This window comes from Arvicanthis niloticus, chromosome 27 (assembly GCF_011762505.2).
Source record: "Arvicanthis niloticus isolate mArvNil1 chromosome 27, mArvNil1.pat.X, whole genome shotgun sequence".
NCBI lineage: Eukaryota > Metazoa > Chordata > Mammalia > Rodentia > Muridae > Arvicanthis > Arvicanthis niloticus.
In genome coordinates this window covers 18,150,543-18,168,519 of record NC_133435.1, presented here as the reverse complement: position 1 = coordinate 18,168,519, position 17,977 = coordinate 18,150,543, and the positions used below count along the sequence as shown (strand labels likewise).

The 17,977-nt window shown below is 33.5% G+C and overlaps 1 protein-coding gene across 7 annotated transcripts in view; it reads right to left on the bottom strand.

Moving 5' to 3' along the window:
* Znf280d (zinc finger protein 280D) overlaps positions 1-17,977 on the bottom strand; it is a 79,625-nt gene that overhangs the window by 38,157 nt on the left and 23,491 nt on the right. For 6 of the 7 annotated variants that reach the window (XR_013107787.1, XM_076926258.1, XM_076926260.1 and 3 more), the window contains exons 7-10: positions 13,197-13,314; positions 9,248-9,418; positions 8,754-8,863; positions 3,535-3,758 (exon numbers count right to left, since the gene is read on the bottom strand). Coding sequence is in view for 6 of the 7 variants with exons in the window: in XM_076926258.1 (XP_076782373.1) it covers positions 3,535-3,758; positions 8,754-8,863; positions 9,248-9,418; positions 13,197-13,314 (623 nt within the window). In the remaining variant the exon portion in view is untranslated. Of the gene's footprint in view, positions 1-3,534; positions 3,759-8,753; positions 8,864-9,247; positions 9,419-11,869; positions 12,008-13,196; positions 13,315-17,977 lie in introns of those variants that run through there. The other variant, XM_076926259.1, reaches the window with a different exon arrangement.

Genomic DNA, 17,977 nt, shown 5'->3' with positions numbered 1-17,977 from the left:
ATTTAGGAATACACAAGGCTTAGACCCAGTCCTTCTTTAACTTTTCTAACTGATTTGAGATGGTTAGCCTGTGAGTTAAGGGCCTATAGCAAATTCATGGCTCTGAGTTTATTGTTAGGATGTTTTCTATATTTTATTTAGAAATAGCTGAGAGGACTTAACAGACAACAGTACAGATTACCTTACATGGATAGTTGGTTTTCAAAACGTCAGAAGTTCACAGAATTGACGTTACAAACATTTCTATATTAATGTTCATTTTGATTAGAGACCTGTCTGCTCCTGACAGCTTCCTATCTTGGATCTTAAGAAGAAACTGAGCATCTTTGGAGTTACTCCAGTTGTGGTCAGACAGCCACTAGGCAAGAATTGCCTCTTTTGATCTACAAATTACTGTCCAGAAAAGGACATACTTGCGGAATAGTCAACTGATTATATCTACCAAGACAGAGTAATCAGCCCTTAATGATTCTGCATCACTAGGTCTGTCAGATGATCCTGGGCCAGAAGGCTGAAGATCAGATGCTCCAACGTTTTGTAGTATAGGGACTGTCCACGTGTTCAGCAGTCTCTATAAATTGGCTAAGTTTTTGAAGCCATGCTTTGTGTTTCCCATAATTTCAGTTAACTCAGTCGTTCTGGATTTCTGACAGTGTTTAAGACTTATAGTCTCAGAGCCAATCCCGGCTATTTAATTTGAGAGAAAAGATTTGAGAGGATGGTTTTCAGCTGACATTCATTCTAAAGCCAAGAATAAAAGCCAGGTTCAGAACTAAGTGTTTTAGTTAGGAGAGATGACAGAGGTTCTGGTTAGTCAACAAAATGATGGACTGGGTATTAGGTCTATCTTGTACCTTACTGACACAAATTGGTATAGTTATATTCTAATTGTATTTTGAGAGAAAAGTTTTATTTTAACAGGAAGGGTGATATGTAGGAGGAGCTAAAGTGGTCGAGGAGTAAGGAAAGGAAGAGGAAGAATAAGGAGAGGAGGAGCTGGGGGGTGGGGGGGAGAAATGGAGGCGGATGTTCTCTTGTCTCCGCCAGTCAAAGATAGTTGATATCTAGGTTGGGTACAGGGTTATACTTCTGATTGTATGGGCATCTTGATATTGACCATTACCAAACTTACAAAGCCTTTGATTAACATTAAAAAAAAATTGTATAAAATCGAGAAGGGGGGATGGAATAGGAGTTTTCTAGGGAGGGGAAATGGGGAAAGGGGATGGCATCTGAAATATAAATAAAATATCCAAAAAAAAAATAAATTAAAAAAACAATTTTTAGACTGGGTCAATAAAGTTAATAAATTTATTAATAAAATCATCCAGCTGGAGGCTTCAAAGGAAATAAGCATGAAAGGATATGAAAATGTTATCAAGACATCATGAAAGCTGTGACATCTATCTCTTTTTCCTATCTCTAAAGAACAATATCTCCTCAAAGCAACCTGTAACACACTTTGAAGTATCTCTTTTCCCCCTTTGGTTTTATCATGGCTCTATAAAACACAGAAAACCATAGTTAGGTTAAATATTTACATAAAGGCAAAACATCATGAGCCAGTAAATTTTGAGCTCATCCCTTAAATCACTAAAGTATATTTAAATAAAGTAATGTATTAACTAGTTGGTTGATTTCTCTCAATGTTCACATAAGACCTAATTGGAATGCATAGTTCTCAAGACAAAATATGGGATTTACAATGACCTGGTTTTAGTGATACCCAAATAGGGGAAAAAACAGTAATGAAAAACCTATATGAGAAGTCAGGTGGAAATCTTGATAGATTTTCTACCATTATATAAATTATAAACAACTGCAAGGTCAGGAATAGTTGCACATGCCTGCCCTAGCACTTTGGAGTCAAAGAAAGTAGATCTCTGGGTTTTGTTTGGGCCTGCCAAGTCTATATAGTGAGATCTTATCTCAAAAGCAAAATAACAACAACAACAACAAAACGAATTTGCCTTCCCAAATTTTACTGACAAAATACTATATCTTTAATTCTTTGTCACAAGGTATTTACCATTAAGGGTATTTACCATTTCCCAAGTAATAGCTTTCAACGTTCAGTTTTTCTATGTTACTAAAGGTAATAGGCTTAAATTTTCTAAATATTCTAATAATATAATCAAATGGAACTAATGTCCTAAAATAATTCCTAGAAAATGTTATTCTTCATGTTGAATATTAAATGGGCTAATCTTAAAAGTTAAAAAAAAAAAACCCCACATTTTGCTAATAGCAGTATGTATATTTAACAAAGACAGTGAAACCCACTTGTACACATTTAACCTATCTCCTGACTGAATCTTAAAACAGTAAGAATATGGCACTAGGTGGTGGATGTCAGTAATACTTCAATGCTACTCCAGTATTACATCCAATACACAAAATTACTGAGAGCATTAGTTCTTGAAGGACTGAATAGTATAACAGCTCTGGAATGACAAAGAAGCCTGTGAGCATCACTTAAGCAACAAGCCACACCAGACAGAAGTGAATGAACTCAGGAGCCCGAGAGAGGTAACTGCTGGTGTACAAATTGCTAATTTAGAAATGTTTTTAGTAAAAGATATGCATGTGCATGTGTGTACAATTTAATTTGTCTTTATTTGTGTACTTTTGTCTTTTTAGAGATCAAGTTTTGTATGTTTTAATTTTATTCTCACCCTTTCTCCAAACTTGACACATATTCACTCCTAAAGTACAACTTATATTTTTAAAAATCAGTTTTTATCAACAGCTTAATTAATTTTTAAAACTCAGCTTGTTTAAAGGATGACAAACAATGAAACAAGTAGAGTAAAGAAGTGTGGGGAGAAGCAAAGGGCAAGCGTGCAAGGTGAAGCTTCCAATTTTGTGATGAATGTTTGAAAGTTTTTACGAGAAAGGGTAGAAAAAAAGTGTTATCTAATAAAATATAAATTTTAGACAATATAATAAATGAAAACCATCATTTAGTTTTCTTCTTATAGATGATATTTCTATAACATATGCCTCTAGAAGATTACAAAGTATAAATTTCTAAAATTTAAAACATTTTAAAATTCCATTGCGAATGAAATATTTAATTTAAAATTAAAACACACGTCTCTTGGAATTAGTTCATCACTGATAAAGAACACATTTCCCATAAAATACATATTATAAACATGATAAATATAAAGGAGATCTGATCATCAAATAGTATTAATAAGGAAGAGGTCAATCTGCCAACTTCTGGAGAAGTCCTTTTTGTGTTGTGAAAAAATTATTGTATTCAGAGATATAAGAAAATCAAAATACATAATTAAATTCCTAGATCACTATCAAAAGATAAAATAAGTTCATTTTGTTTCAAACTAATCTCTGCCCTTTCTTAAGCCATATGAAAGACAAAGCAACAGATTTATGAGGAGACTGAAAATACAACAAAAAAGACAGTATTGAAATTGCTCATCTAGGATGACAAGAGTGTATAATAAAGACACAATGGTTACATCTCTAGTATTTCCACTTTCACTGAAATACAAACACATATTTACATACCTAATATTATTTTTAAGAACTTTCAAGCAACTGAAGCACTTAAAGGTTGTATGCGTCTTCTGCTCTTCCTGGACGTCTCCTTCATGTTTTCCATAATAAAAGTCATTAACTAACATTATCAATTTTCCTTTCTCTGACTCAAGAGTCTTAGCTTCATTTGCTGAATTTAAATTGTCTGTTTTAGTCAATCCCAAAAAGTTATTTATCATGTCTGGACAACAATACTAGAAGAGAAAAAGAAGATGCCTTATTTATTATAAAATAACAACAAAAACAATTATATGTTTTCAACTACAGCCAAACCATGTATAACTATGCTTGATAAGATATCTGGAAGAATAGTGAAAGCCTATGGTAGGTATTCTAAAAAGTTTAGAAAAATAGACATTTTTTTAAAAGTAGACTATTTATTTGTTTAGTGTATGTGTTATGTATGGTGTAAATGCCACAGTGCACTTGTGGAGGTCAGAGGACAACCTGCGGACGTCGGCTCTTTCCTTCCACCACGTGGGTTCCAGGGATTGAACTCAAGTCGTCAGGTTTGGCGGCAAGCACCTTTAACAGCTGAGCCATCTCGCCAGCCCATAAACATTATCTTAACAAAACAAAAATTTAAAAAGAGATGAAAAAAACCTTAAGACTAGGACTTGGCTATTTAAACTTTTCCCATGCTTAGATACATGTTTAATAGTTATTTGTTTCTTAACCAAAAATCATTGATTTCATTACCATGTCAACAATACAGGAAGAAGGTGAATGTCACATGCTTTGATGTATCAAGTTATATGAAAACTTCCTAAGTTGGTTAAAACTAGATTTTTACACAGCTAAACTGTGTATTACTTCTTAGTAATAAAAGTAAAGTCACAAAAACTGGTTGCAATATGAAACTTTCCATATGAGCTTTCTAAAATGAAGATATAGCTAATTTTATTCATTATACAAAATTTTTAGTTGTATGATTTTTTTAAATGAGTTTTTTTTTAAGAGAAAACCTAGAAAAACCTATATCAGAAAATCTGTAAGAGTTCATTAAATGGTAATTCCTAGCACTGCTGAAGACCACCTAAACTGCAATTTCTACAAGGCTTAAAAGGTATTTGTTTTTTAGTAAGAAACATAGGTGATTCTTTTATAATGTAAATGCTTCCTAAGTGTACTAAATCAGCATTTGAAATGGAACACAATTATTCCATGCTATGATTACGACATCCACCTCCTCTTCTGCCACATATGACTCTTTGGATCATCATCATTCATGAAACATAGATCAACAGAATCTTCTGCAAGTCACATTATTCCTACTTCATTTCATTGTCAGTTCTTATCTTTTATATCATGTGTTACTATGTATGTGTGCATACATATGCATATGCACGTTCATGTAAATGTAGGTATGCATGTATGGGTGTAAGCGTATGTACATGCACATGTATATGGAGGCCAGATGACCTGGGTTAGTCAATCCCAAAACATTACTCATCATGTCTGACAACAATACTAGAAGAGAATGAACTGTAGTTCCTCAAGAACCGTCCATCTAGCCTGGATCAACAGGCATGAACCACCACATGGACCTTTTAAAATGTGGGTTCTGGAGATTCAAGTATTCTTGAAAGGAACTGATTACCAGAATTATCTGTTCAATTTCTAAATCCACAAATATAAAAAAAAGAAGAAAAAAAAAAAAAAACAAAAAAAAAACGAAAAACCAAACTAAAAACCACCACCAACAAAAACAAAACCACATTTAAAATATATTTAGGAAGCAGGAATAATAATGAACAAAACTGATTCACAAAAGAGGAATTAACTTCTATTTACAAGTTAAAGTTGCACCCATAAGTGTATTTGCTGGGAATAGTGGCTCACACCTTTAATCTCAACACTCAGGAGGCAGAGGCACTTGAATCCCTGTGAGTTTAAGGCCAGCCTGGTGTACACAGTGAGTTCCAGGTCAGCCATGGCTACATAGTGAAATCTTGTCTTGAAGGAAAGAAAAAAGAAAAAAAGTAAGTACATTAGTATCCTAATAAGATGGCCTTTTCCTCTTGGATAGAATGGAAGCACAACCAAAAGACAGAGGTAAGAAAAGGCTTTGTTACTTATGTTTCTGTATTTTCCTTCTTGGAGACAGAGCTGACCTGCAATTTGCTAAGTAGACATCTGCCCTTGAACTCAGAAATTTGCCTGCTTTTGCTCGAGTCCCAGGATAAAAGGCCCAACCTTATTTCTAGATTGTTTCTGAGGTACATGTAATATCTATAAACTCAAAATTTGAAAATAAAATCATAAAATATGAATTATGTTGCTTTCATGAATGCTATGGCATTCTAATTTTTGAATGCTACAATATTACATTTATAAATTTCCAATAAAAGTAATCGTAAATAATGCTAAAAATATTTTTTAAAACCCTTTTATGATAGAGTATGGGGAGCCGACAGAAGGTGGCTATCATCCTTGCAGCCATCTTGAGCCATATACCCTGACAAAAGACTTGCTTACAACAGCCTACAATAGCTGAGCACACTCTGATAACATCTTGTTTTATATACCCAGGATCTTCCCTTGGGTGTGTGAGACTTAAAGGTGTGACTTAGAGATCAGATTTAGAGACAAGACCTAAGGGCATGACTTAAAGGTGTGACTTAAAGGCATGGCTTAGAAGTAAGCCATATAAAAGGTGAGAGGCAGACAGAAGAAAGTAATAGGCACTTGAGACTCGAGACAGGCAACTAGGAATAGACACTAGCACTTGGAAGAAGGTTACTTGGTACTTGAGACATGGGGCAGGTAAGTTGTAACTTGGAAGGGTACTTGGAGAAAGGACTAGGAACTAGACACTTGGACTAGAGAACTTGAGATTTGAGACAGAGAATTAGAACTTGGGACTAGGAACTAGGGACTTGGAGAGAGGAGAGACTGAAGAATAAATGGGATTGAATCACACTCTGTCTGGTCTCCGTTCTTTGCTCCGTCCTCACTCTCTTGCTGAACCCTGACCTGTGGACCGGAGGAGGTTGGGGCGGTGTGGGCTCTAACAATTTAGCCTCCAAGGCTTTTGGCAGTGCAGGTTCCAACACTGACAGAGTGGTCCGTGACATTTTGGCCCCCAAACGTGGGGCAGAGCAGTCCACAAAAATAGAGGTCACCAATTTCTTCAAGTACAGAAATGTTCTGGTTAGTTTTTTGGAAAACAACACAACTAGAGTCATCTAGGAAAAGGGCACCTCAATTGAGAAATGCCTCAAGTATACTGGACTGCAGACAACTATGCAAAGCTTTTTTCTTTTTTTCTTTTTTTCCTTTTTTCTTTTTTGATTAATGACTAATGTGGCAGGGGTTGTCTACTGGGGCAGTGCATCCCTGTGCAAGTAGTCTTATGTTGTATGTAAAAGCCAGCTGAACAAGCCATTCAGGTCCTGCCTGCCTCCAGGTTCCCCCCACTGGAGCTGTTGCCCTGATTTCACTTCATGATGGACTGACTGTAAGCAGACATAAAATCTTTCTTTCCTTTCTATACCACCATGGTCATAATGTTTTTATCACAGGAAAAGATAGATGGTCAACTTAGGCCAAGATTATACAGTATGATACAATTTGTACACGTAATAGAGGGAAAATAAGAACATTCCCATTTATCTGTTAACACTCATGTGCCTGCGTGCGCGCGCGCACACACACACACACACACACACAAACAATAAAACAAAGTGAGCATACACAAAGCAACTAATAAGAAGTTATTTTCTTTGGAGCGTCACCTTATAAATCAGACAGGTATGAGTCAGGCCAGATTCCTCAGTTGCATCCCTGTGTAGGCTTTTATGAACTACATGATTACATTACTTAGTCAAAAAATGAGTAAGAATAACTAATGTACTCCTGGTTTTCTCTCTAACTCTAATATCAAACACATAAAGTATCACAAGCCACATTAAACATTACAAAAAAGGTGAAATCACTTGTACAAGATAATTTTCCTGTACAACCAAAGCACAGAGTTCAGTCCTTAATGCTACACTGAGGTAGCTGAAGTACTATAAATCAAATGCAATTCTGAATAAAGAGGTATTTACAATTTTAAATTTATTTTTCTATTTTATCTGTCTATATATTCATAAGCATGGGTTTCACGACTCCACCTTCACTTCTGTAAAGGATATATATTTTGATCATACTGAACCCTCATTACTCTCGCTTGTCCCTGTTCCTACTCCTGTGCTCCCAGGAAGTCTTCCTCCTGTCTTCAGCTGCCTTCCTTTCTCCATTCTTTTTTTAGCTCAGAAAGTTTGATTAGGATTACTTTTATGAGTGAAGGGTTATTTACAGGAGTATGAGCAACTTGACCAGCTACTATACCACTGACAAAAATGTCTACCTTTCTCCATCTACTGCAAGTGATTTCATTCTGTTTTTGTTTTTGAAAATGATGAATTAAAAATGGTCAGTTTCTGAATTAGCAAGAATTCTTCCTTTATTACCTCATTGCTACTTAATTCTTTTCTTTCATTCCTTTCCTTTTGTACTTCATACTGCTGTTTTTCTTATCTTCCCCTGCCTTCCTGCCATTGGTAGTAAGAACAAGGAGATTACAGAACATTTTTACAAAGGCATAGCAGAGAGCACAATAAAAGCTAGTATTTGAAGGAGAGTGTTACCTAAGCTTCATACTTCATCCATACTTTGAAATTTTCTCCGTCTAAACCAAAAGCTTCCTACTCCAATAAAAACTTTATATTAATTTATGATTTTGCAAACTATTCTGGGTTTATCAAAACAATTATTTCATATGAAAAGCATGAACATTTGAAGTTTATGTCTGAATACTGACAATGTATATAATTTATTTTCATTATCTAATGTGGAATACATATTTGCATATATATAAGCCATAGAATTTTTAAGCTATAAAAAGATTGAATTCACACTAAAAGGTTTTACCAATCGTAATATGATTTAATCAATATATTATGTATTTAAATTAAAAATACAATAAACATATATTGTAAATATATGAACTAAGGAATTTTACTATCATATAAATTATATATATCATTTTGAATATAAATTTTTACCTAACCTCTATGTATATATCCAGTATGAAAAGAGTTCATTCCTAACTTACTAAGTCAAACAATCATTTACTATAAACCAGTCATTAATATTTTTAGGGATTTTCTAACTTTCAATATTAGATTTTGGAAAAGATTTACCGTCATGTGATTTTTCAGAGGATCCAAAAGATTGAAGTGAATATTACACTTGGGACATGCTCTTGGAAAAGTTGTTCCATTTTTAGATTGATTTGATGAGCAATTTACACCTAAAATAAAATCAGATCAATTATGAAATAAAATGCATCATTTTTCAGGGGTTTTGCTTATTGTTTTTTACAAATTATTTTAAATTATTATTGGGTGCACACATGTATATGCAAATGTCACATTTGTATTGGTGCCCATGGGTGCTCTGGACCCAAGCTGGACATAGCTGGTGGTTGAGAGCCACTCCCAGAGGGTGCTGGGAATCAAATCACAGTTCTCTGAAAAAGTTTTAAGTGTTCTTAACCAATAAGCCATCTCTCCAGACGCCAGATTTAGCCCTTTTTAACTTAAATAATCACTATTATTTTCTTAATTTGTAACGATATGCAAAACTTATCTATAAATACTACAGACATTTCTTTTTTGTAGGCCAGTGTTTTTACCTTGCGATGGCACCACTTGGAGAGACATCACTGGTGGAGACTTTTCTGTAGAGACAACAGAAGAGGCATCTGTTCCAGAAATAGTTTCACTGGGTTTAGGCTTTTTGGGATTAACACTGATCATGTCAGAACCAGAAGGACGTTTTGATAAAAATGAAGTTTCATTCAAACCTAAAATGATTTAAGCAGTGGGGGAAAGATTTTAAAAAATTTTTAAAAATTACTACTCATAAACAGTTAAGTCTAAATATGTGGGAACTAAAATATATGACATAATTGAACTATGCTATATCAATGATAAAAATTAAACAATATTGTTGAGCATGGTGGCACACACCATTAGTTCCAGTGTTTAGGAAGCAGAGACAGGCAGAGATCTATGAATCGGAGGCCAGCCTGGTCTACCTACCCAGTTCCAAGCCAGCAAGGAAAAGCTACATAGTAAGAATGTGTCTCAAACAAAACTAAGCAACTAAATGTTACAAATTTAGAGAGTATAAGGAAATTGCATAAAAACTATTAAGGACTGCATTTACTCAATCAATCTGTGAAATTATCTTTCTATGCAAGAAAATTCTCAGTATGGCTTAAAAAAAATAATGAAACTGAAGTAAGATATTCTGAAATTCCTAAAAATCAATTATCTTCAGATGCTTAAATACATTCAAGTTTTAACAACACATATATGCACACATGCACAATAATTTGTTCCAAACACTTATAAATCCTTTAAATTTTTCTTTTTTTCTCCTTCAAGACAAGAGTTTCTCAGTGCAGCCCTGGGTGTCCTGGAACTCACTCTGTAGAGCAGGCTGGCCATGAACTCAAGAGATCTGCCTGCCTCTCTGCCTCTTGAGTGCTAGGATTTAAGGTGTGCATCACTATGCTTGGTTAACACTGCTTAAAATGCCTAATGTGATGTTAGTCCTTTCTCACCTAACAATGGGATCTCTTCAAGGCCTGTAATGCTACACACTTATTGCTATGTACAAAGTAGAAACTTCTATACCTGAATAATATTTTACTCACTCAAATGAAAGGGAATATAAAGGAGGAAGTTGTGTCCCATTTTAGGGAATATATTAAGGAATGTCTGATAGAGAAACTCTTGCATTTGAGTTGTACAAAGAGATTTCATTCTTAAAAATAATTTTCCTTTTGAAAAAAAGCACCATAAAGGCTAAAGGATGAAACCTTAGAGTATCAGCAATAAAAGGGGGAAAATTAGACTGTAACTATGGCAAACAAAGTCTTTTTAAAAATAACACGTAATGCACTTTGTACAAAGGATTCACAAACTACACATTAAATAGACCCATCTATACAATAGATGTAGAAGCATTATTAGAGAAATCTTAGGCATTTAAGATAGCCTAAGATAAAATCCAGATTCTGTCGGTCTCTGTTTATGTATTTTTATTTAATTTCTATGAGCTTCAGTTTCTATTTCTGTAAAGTTACGGTATCTTATTTTACAGAGTTATTTTAAGGTCAAACAATGTATTCAAAGTACCTTAAAATATTTGATACAGAGAAAACAATAATACATAACAATTGTCATTAATAACAAAACATTTTATATTTTAACTTGTTTTAAAGGGTAAAAATTACTCTAACAGATTTGCCTATTATTTTTTGGCAAGAAAATAAAATTATACTAATTCACTATTTCATCTTTAAAGACAAAGAAATGATTTTTCCTTGTCTTCAAAACACTCGGTCAGAGACAGATACAATGCAAGTACACGAAAAAGATCTCTGGTAGTGCAATCTCAATAACACATGTTTATGTTATTTGGAAAACGAAAGGGTGATAGCATTTTGAACTAAGCAACCAACTATAAAATAAACTAGATGGTAAAAATAGACTTCTTTAATGTTAGAATTTAACATAAGAAATCTCAACATTAAATAAAACCACTCTGCATTCTTTCCAATCTTTTTTACATTTATTTACTGATCTGTGTGCATATGAGTACGCACAATGCATGGTATTTGAGTGGAACTCAGAGAACTACTTTTGAGTCTGTTCTCTCCTTCCACTGTGTAGGCTCCAGGGTTCAAACTTGAGTTGTGAAACTTGGAAGCAAATCCTTTTACTAAATGAGCCATCTCAACTTGCTGTGCATGTATTCTAAATTCTATCCCTTTATCTGTTTTGTTAGGTTTATGCTACTCTCTATCCCCAAACAGTCCTAGCTCTGCCAGTAAAAATCCTAGTTTCTTCCAAGGTCTAAATCAAAATCCCATAATCTCCATAGACAGTAATCTGCCAATCATGTTACTGAATGAACAGCACTGATTGACACTGATACTTATTATCAAGTCCTTTGAACCTTATAAATGTATTTTCACATTTCACTTATCTGGGCATCAAAAAAGCCCTGTGTGAACTAGAGAAAGAGTCAAAATGGTCTCTTCAGGTGCCTTGCTCCAGGTGTGGAGAACTGAATAAATTATACACACACACACACAAAAAAAAAATAGCCCCATCTCTTAATAATATAAAAAAAATCGAAAGTATGTAGAGGTCAGTTGAGCTGATAAAGACTAAACATTCTTAAGAGCAGAGGTTCAAACCTACAACTTCCTAGTTATCCCCCTTAATGAAGTTTCACTCACTGTAGTAGAAAGCTGAGAGGGAGAATAGGAGTCTTTATTGTTTCTTTCTTCCCAGAAGTTTCAAGACTGCAGACTTTTCCTATGAGTAAAGTCTATGAGCTTCCTAATGCCAGATTTAATACAAATATTTTTTCTCCGTTTCTTTTCGCTTGTACCTATTTTATTAACAAGATATTAGTAAACATTTTAGTAAACTATGTATGTAAGTGACATTCAGAGACGTGTTTATCAAATAAGGTATTTGTAAAATGGAAAAGCACTTTAAGCCCTATAATGAAAAAAAAATGCAGGAGAGTCTGGTAAATACCTCATTTATCTATTTAGTAAACAGTCTAAACATTCCAAATTTTCTTGTATATCTTAGTTAAAATACTTGAATATATACAAATTGCTAGTGTTCAAAAATTAACTTTCCTTAATTACAAGGAATTTTCAATAAGACAAAATTCCTCCATGGAATGCTAATGTATTTTAATGAAGAATACTTATCATATGAACTAATTGCATTAATTCTCTAAAGATTACTTTGTACTATTTCTAAATCATTAATACTTTGACTGTCTGTTTTGAGACACATTCCTACTATATAGCATAAGATGGCCTTGAAATTATTCCATGCTCCAGGTTAAAATCAAACTGACAATTCTTCTGCCACAGCCTCTCAAATGCTGAGATTATAGGTGTACACTACCACATTCACGAACCACTTCTTTAAATTATCCTTTATTTATGAGAGGAAGGAAGGAAAAGGGAAGGTTTGGTAGATACACACATGCCACAACACACCTGTGGAAGTCAGAGGACAACTTTCTAGGAGTTGGTTCTATTCGGGTCCTTTGGCTGGAACTCAGGCCATTATGCTTGGAACCAAACAGCTTCGCCTACTGAGTCATGTCACTTGTCTAACAAGTATTTCTTTATTGTGGCCACTTTATAGCATCATAAAACCATACTTAACTATATACTGAAATCACTTACTGAACTAGAAAGACACTAACCTAATTAGGAATTCTCCTTATTTATACAAGCGGCCATAGAAACTATGTATTCTTAACAATGTTTATAGTATCTAAAGCCTTCTCTAGTTCACTGATGTTTTTAAGCATTTTGAAGGTTGGCTCCATAGCAGAAAGAGTACAAGGTGGCTTAATAAAGACTTTAAATAAAACTGCCTCAAAAAAGACACTCAAAACTATTTATAGGAGTCCATGTTAAAATATACAAATATTTTAACACAAAGATGTGGATTTCAAAACAGAAACTTAATTCTGTATGATTTTCCATCATTTCTTTTAACAATTTTAACGAAAAAAGTAATAAAACAAACCTGCAATAGAAAGTGTCGGTCCCCCCTGGTAATGTGATAATCCTGTATCCTGGGTCAAGTCAAACAGTAACTCTGAAGAGTTATTAGACAGAACTCGTGGTGAATTTGTTACATAACCCTGTTAAATTTGAAGAAATAATATTATATTTATTGGACATAGATATAACTACTGTTTTACACACATGTATAAGAGCAATTTAACAGTATCTCTGTGTCACTAAGATAAACGTTTCTATGTTTGATGATTCAATCATTAACAAGTTAAAAACACAAAAGTAATTACTAGTTGGGAAAAATTCTCATCTATCCAGACTGAAAGCCAGCAAACAGAGCCTGTTGGTTCCGATCTGCCCAACTAGACTGATCGCCTCATGTGCACAGCAAATGCTAAGCCAATGCTTTAAAAGTATTAAGAAATGCAAACTTAATTTATATCTGTAAGACATAAATGTTAAGACATGCTAAGAGGTTCTAAAATCGCAGTGTTATCAAGAAGCAAATGAAGAGAATCAGTAAAAACTGCACAATGAAAACACAGGGAAACAAACATAAATCCTACTTCCAGTAGGATTTACTCAACAGTGTTACTGTTGAGAGTGAATGTTTATATATAAAATGACCTCCAATATTACTTAAAAGGAACAATCAATGTGCAAAGTAAGCTCTGAGTGATTTCTGAACCTTCAACCTGTTAAAATGCATAATCCACAGGTTTTTAAGTTAATCAGTGCTTAAAAATAAACTGATCCTCTCCTCCCCTCCAGAAACCAAATCAACCAAACAAAAAACAAAACAAAAACGAAATTAAAAACAAGCAAGCCAACAAACAAACAAACAAACAAGCCGGGCACAGCAGCCTACATCTAGAATCCTAACCCTCAGGAGGTGGAAACAGGAAGATCTTCCTAACTCCATGGCAAGCTCAAGGCCTGCCTGAGCAACCCTATCTCAAAAAATGAATGATAGACTCCTTTTTTCAATTTACTGGACACAAAGATACAAATAAAAATATTTAACAATTAAACAGGCATTGTTTAAAAATGATACCTACTACAAATTAATTTACTCACAATGTTTAACTGCTAGAATCATGAATGACAGATATGTATAACTGCAAAACTATGAAGAAGTTAAGAGTAACTGCAAGGTGGAATCATAAAAAAGACCTAAGAACACCAGTTTTTCTACTCAAATTCTAATGTTCTAAGTTTGGTTAATATTGTTACATAACAGGTAAGATGTTAACATAAAGGAAGCTAGATGGGAAATATCAGAACTCTCTTTTCTATAAGACTAGTATTACTTTTAGTAAGCTTAAAAGAAGGATAACGTTCACTATTGGCAACTAGTTCACTAGGTTATATATTGGTATGATTTTGAATAAAAACTTTACCAGTAGCTATCAAAGTCTCTAAAAAGTCCTTTAATCAACTTTCAAGAATTTATGGTAAAGAAAGTTTAATGGAGAATTATTGATAACAGCCAAAAATTAAAACCTATATTTTCTTTCTTTTTTTTTTTTTTTTTTTTTTTTGGTTTTTCGAGATAGGTTTCTCTGTATAGTCCTGGCTGTCCTGGAACTCACTTTGTAGACCAGGCTGGCCTCAAACTCAGAAATCCATTCTGCCTCTGCCTCTGCCTCCCAAGTGCTGGGATTAAAGGTATGCCCCACCACCGCCAGGCTCACTCATTTCTTTTTTAAGCTCTTCTCAGCTATGTTAATCATAGAAACACAAAGGTTTTGTTTTGTGCTTATAAATTAAAGTATAATTTCATTTTGTAATACCTTTACTGACAATGAGATTGTTATAAAGTCACAGGAACAATTTATAATTTTATGCAACACTACACTTAGACTTTGAGATGGACATGGGCATCTGAACCTTAAGATGTAAAAAAAAAATTTTTTAAATTAGTAATTTCATGACCTAAAAGTAACCAAGTACAATCTTCACTGAAATAAACACTTCTGCAAAATGTCTGTACTTTTAAATGCTCTTTAACAAAACTATAATAAAGTTAATTCTGTTAAAACACATCCCAAAAAGGCAAGGTAAGTAAGTACCCATGGTATTACAAAGGAACTCATTAGTCAACAAATAACTAGCTAAAAAGAATTTTCAAATAGAAAATTTTTGTATCTTATGCAAGTTCAAAAAAATGAACTACCTGAAACTGTTTGTTAAATGCAACAATAAGAGTAAAGTAGTTACTATAACAGAATTAGGATGACCTACATTATTTAACCACTTAACCTTAGGCAAGTCACTTCTGAGCTTCAAGTCATTCACCTTTCAAACTAAAATAGCCACATTGTATATATTAAATTTACTTGCTCTTCACAGTAAATATGTATCAAATACTTATCACACTGGTATTAATAAAGATAATATTCCTTCCAGATATATAGATTGGTAGGCTACGATTTATTACTGATGGTGTTGAAACTATAATCCAAGTCTAAATAATAACATAAAATTCATTCTCATTGGCCGTATATATTAACTTTATCAATGATATTAACAATAATATATTCAATCCCTGCCTGAAAAAGATGTTGAGATACAAAGATATTACATAAAAAATTAAACACACGTAATAAACATAACATAAAACATTAAACTATTAGTTATAATTTACTAAAACTAATTCGAATAATAATTTATTGAAACCAGTAGCCTTCAACATTCAGAGAAAAAGCCTTGTAAATAAGACAATTTCTTCCAGAATAAAAATCTGTGATTTTAGCTTTGACAATACAGATAAGTGAGATTTAAATATACGGTCCCTAAGCTCCCATTCAAATCAACTGGTGAATTTGCTCTTTTTCAACAAGGTTCCAGGATTACAAACCATCAATTGAGGTATTTTTATGGTCACAGAAATAAATATTCTCATTGAAAAGATTTTATTCTCTAACTTTTATAAAAGCTAAAATATCATCTCTTTACTACTTTCTTCCTGAGATTGTGAGATTTGTCTAACTATATTAGTGAGCTTTTCCTCTCCAGTTTTCTTTCCTAAATGCCAAACAACTACTGACAAGTATAAGAAAATAAAAAAGATAACTGTAACATTAATTTTTTAAGAACATAAATAAAAGCCTTTGGAGTTCTACAGGATCCAAGAGACTGTTTTTTGTCTAAATAAGAACTATTTTAAGGAATATTTATTACTCACTAAACCAGTGCTAACCTAACTTTCCAGCTTCAAGATGATTTTACACATTTAAAAATAACTAAACCCCAAAACACTTTTTACATTGGTTAAAATGTACCTGTTGAGATTTACCAAACTAGAAAATGAAGCAGAATATTAAGTATTAATATAAAACATTAAATATTCAATATTAAATTACTTAATATATTAAGTATTAATTTAATTTAATATTAATATTACTTTATTTTTAGATTATATTAAATCTATTATGGATCAGCATGAAAGTAGTCTTATTTTGTATCTTTGCAACTTTTATTTTCATTTTCGGGGCCAGGGTCTTAGGTATCCCAAGTTAGCCTCAAAAGCATCATCGGATCCTCCTGCTTCTCTATCACCAAGTGTTGGGATTAGTTATATGTACCTGAACCCAGAAATTTGTGTGTACTAGGCAAGCTCTCTTCTCTAATAACTAAGCTAAATTCTCAAAAGAGAATAAAGACTCATGATAATATGTAACTGAGAAAAGGAACATTCTAGCAGAATGAATAACCACTGTGGATATACTACTCTGGTCTTACCAAAACTCACGAGCCAGTACTTTCTTAAAGGTGTATCACTATGAAATTTGAAACTTTTCATCTGTGAACTTTTGGTACCCTGTCCCATTGAAATCATTAGCCTACACTACACTACTTATTCACAGACATTTCAGTAACATATATTTTGGTTATGTGCAAACTATTGGTTTCATTGGACTATCTCAAATATTGAAAAATTCACAATACATCACCAAAATTTTTTTTATACTATCCATCAAGGAACCATAAAGCAACCAAGATCAAAATGGCAGATTAAAGCTTTCCAAAGTCTTGATTTGTACTTATAGATCAAGTTTTTATCATTGGTAAGAAAGAACACTACTATCAGCTGTTTTCCATTAAGTGATGAAGGAGCAGGTATACTTTGTTCATTTTTGAGGAAATTTGTACCAAATTTGAAGACTGAATTACAGCATTCTAAAGTGGATTGCCTGATATCATCTTCTAAAATTCATACCCTGTGTGATTCCCTTCTTTTTAATGTGGCTGTCAGCTGAGTTGATTGTTAACAACATAACATGGTAAAGGTGGCAAGGTATATAACATCATTTTATGAACATGATTGTTTCCTAAAAATAATAAAATCAAGCATATCTTGGTGGTACACACCTTTAATCCTAGCACTTGGGAGGTAGAGCCAGAGAGATCACTTAGTTCAAGGTGAGCCTGGTCTACAAGTCAAGTTCCAGGACAGCCCAAGCTTTTTACAGAGAAATTCTAATCTTTCAATCATAAATGTGTTCAATTAAAATGCAACAGGGCACATCTTTAATCCTAGCACTTGGGAGGCAGAGGCAGGAGGATTTCTGACTTTGAGGCCAGCCTGGTCTACAGAGTGAGTTCCAGGACAGCCAGGGCTACACAGAGAAACCCTGTCTCCAAAAACAAACAAATAAAATGCAACAGGTATTTCAGCTTGCCAATCATGCTTTTCCTAAACACAATCATCAAGATATATCAGACACAGAAGTACTTTATGTATACTATTTCACCACACAGAACATATAAGAAGACACACAGTCA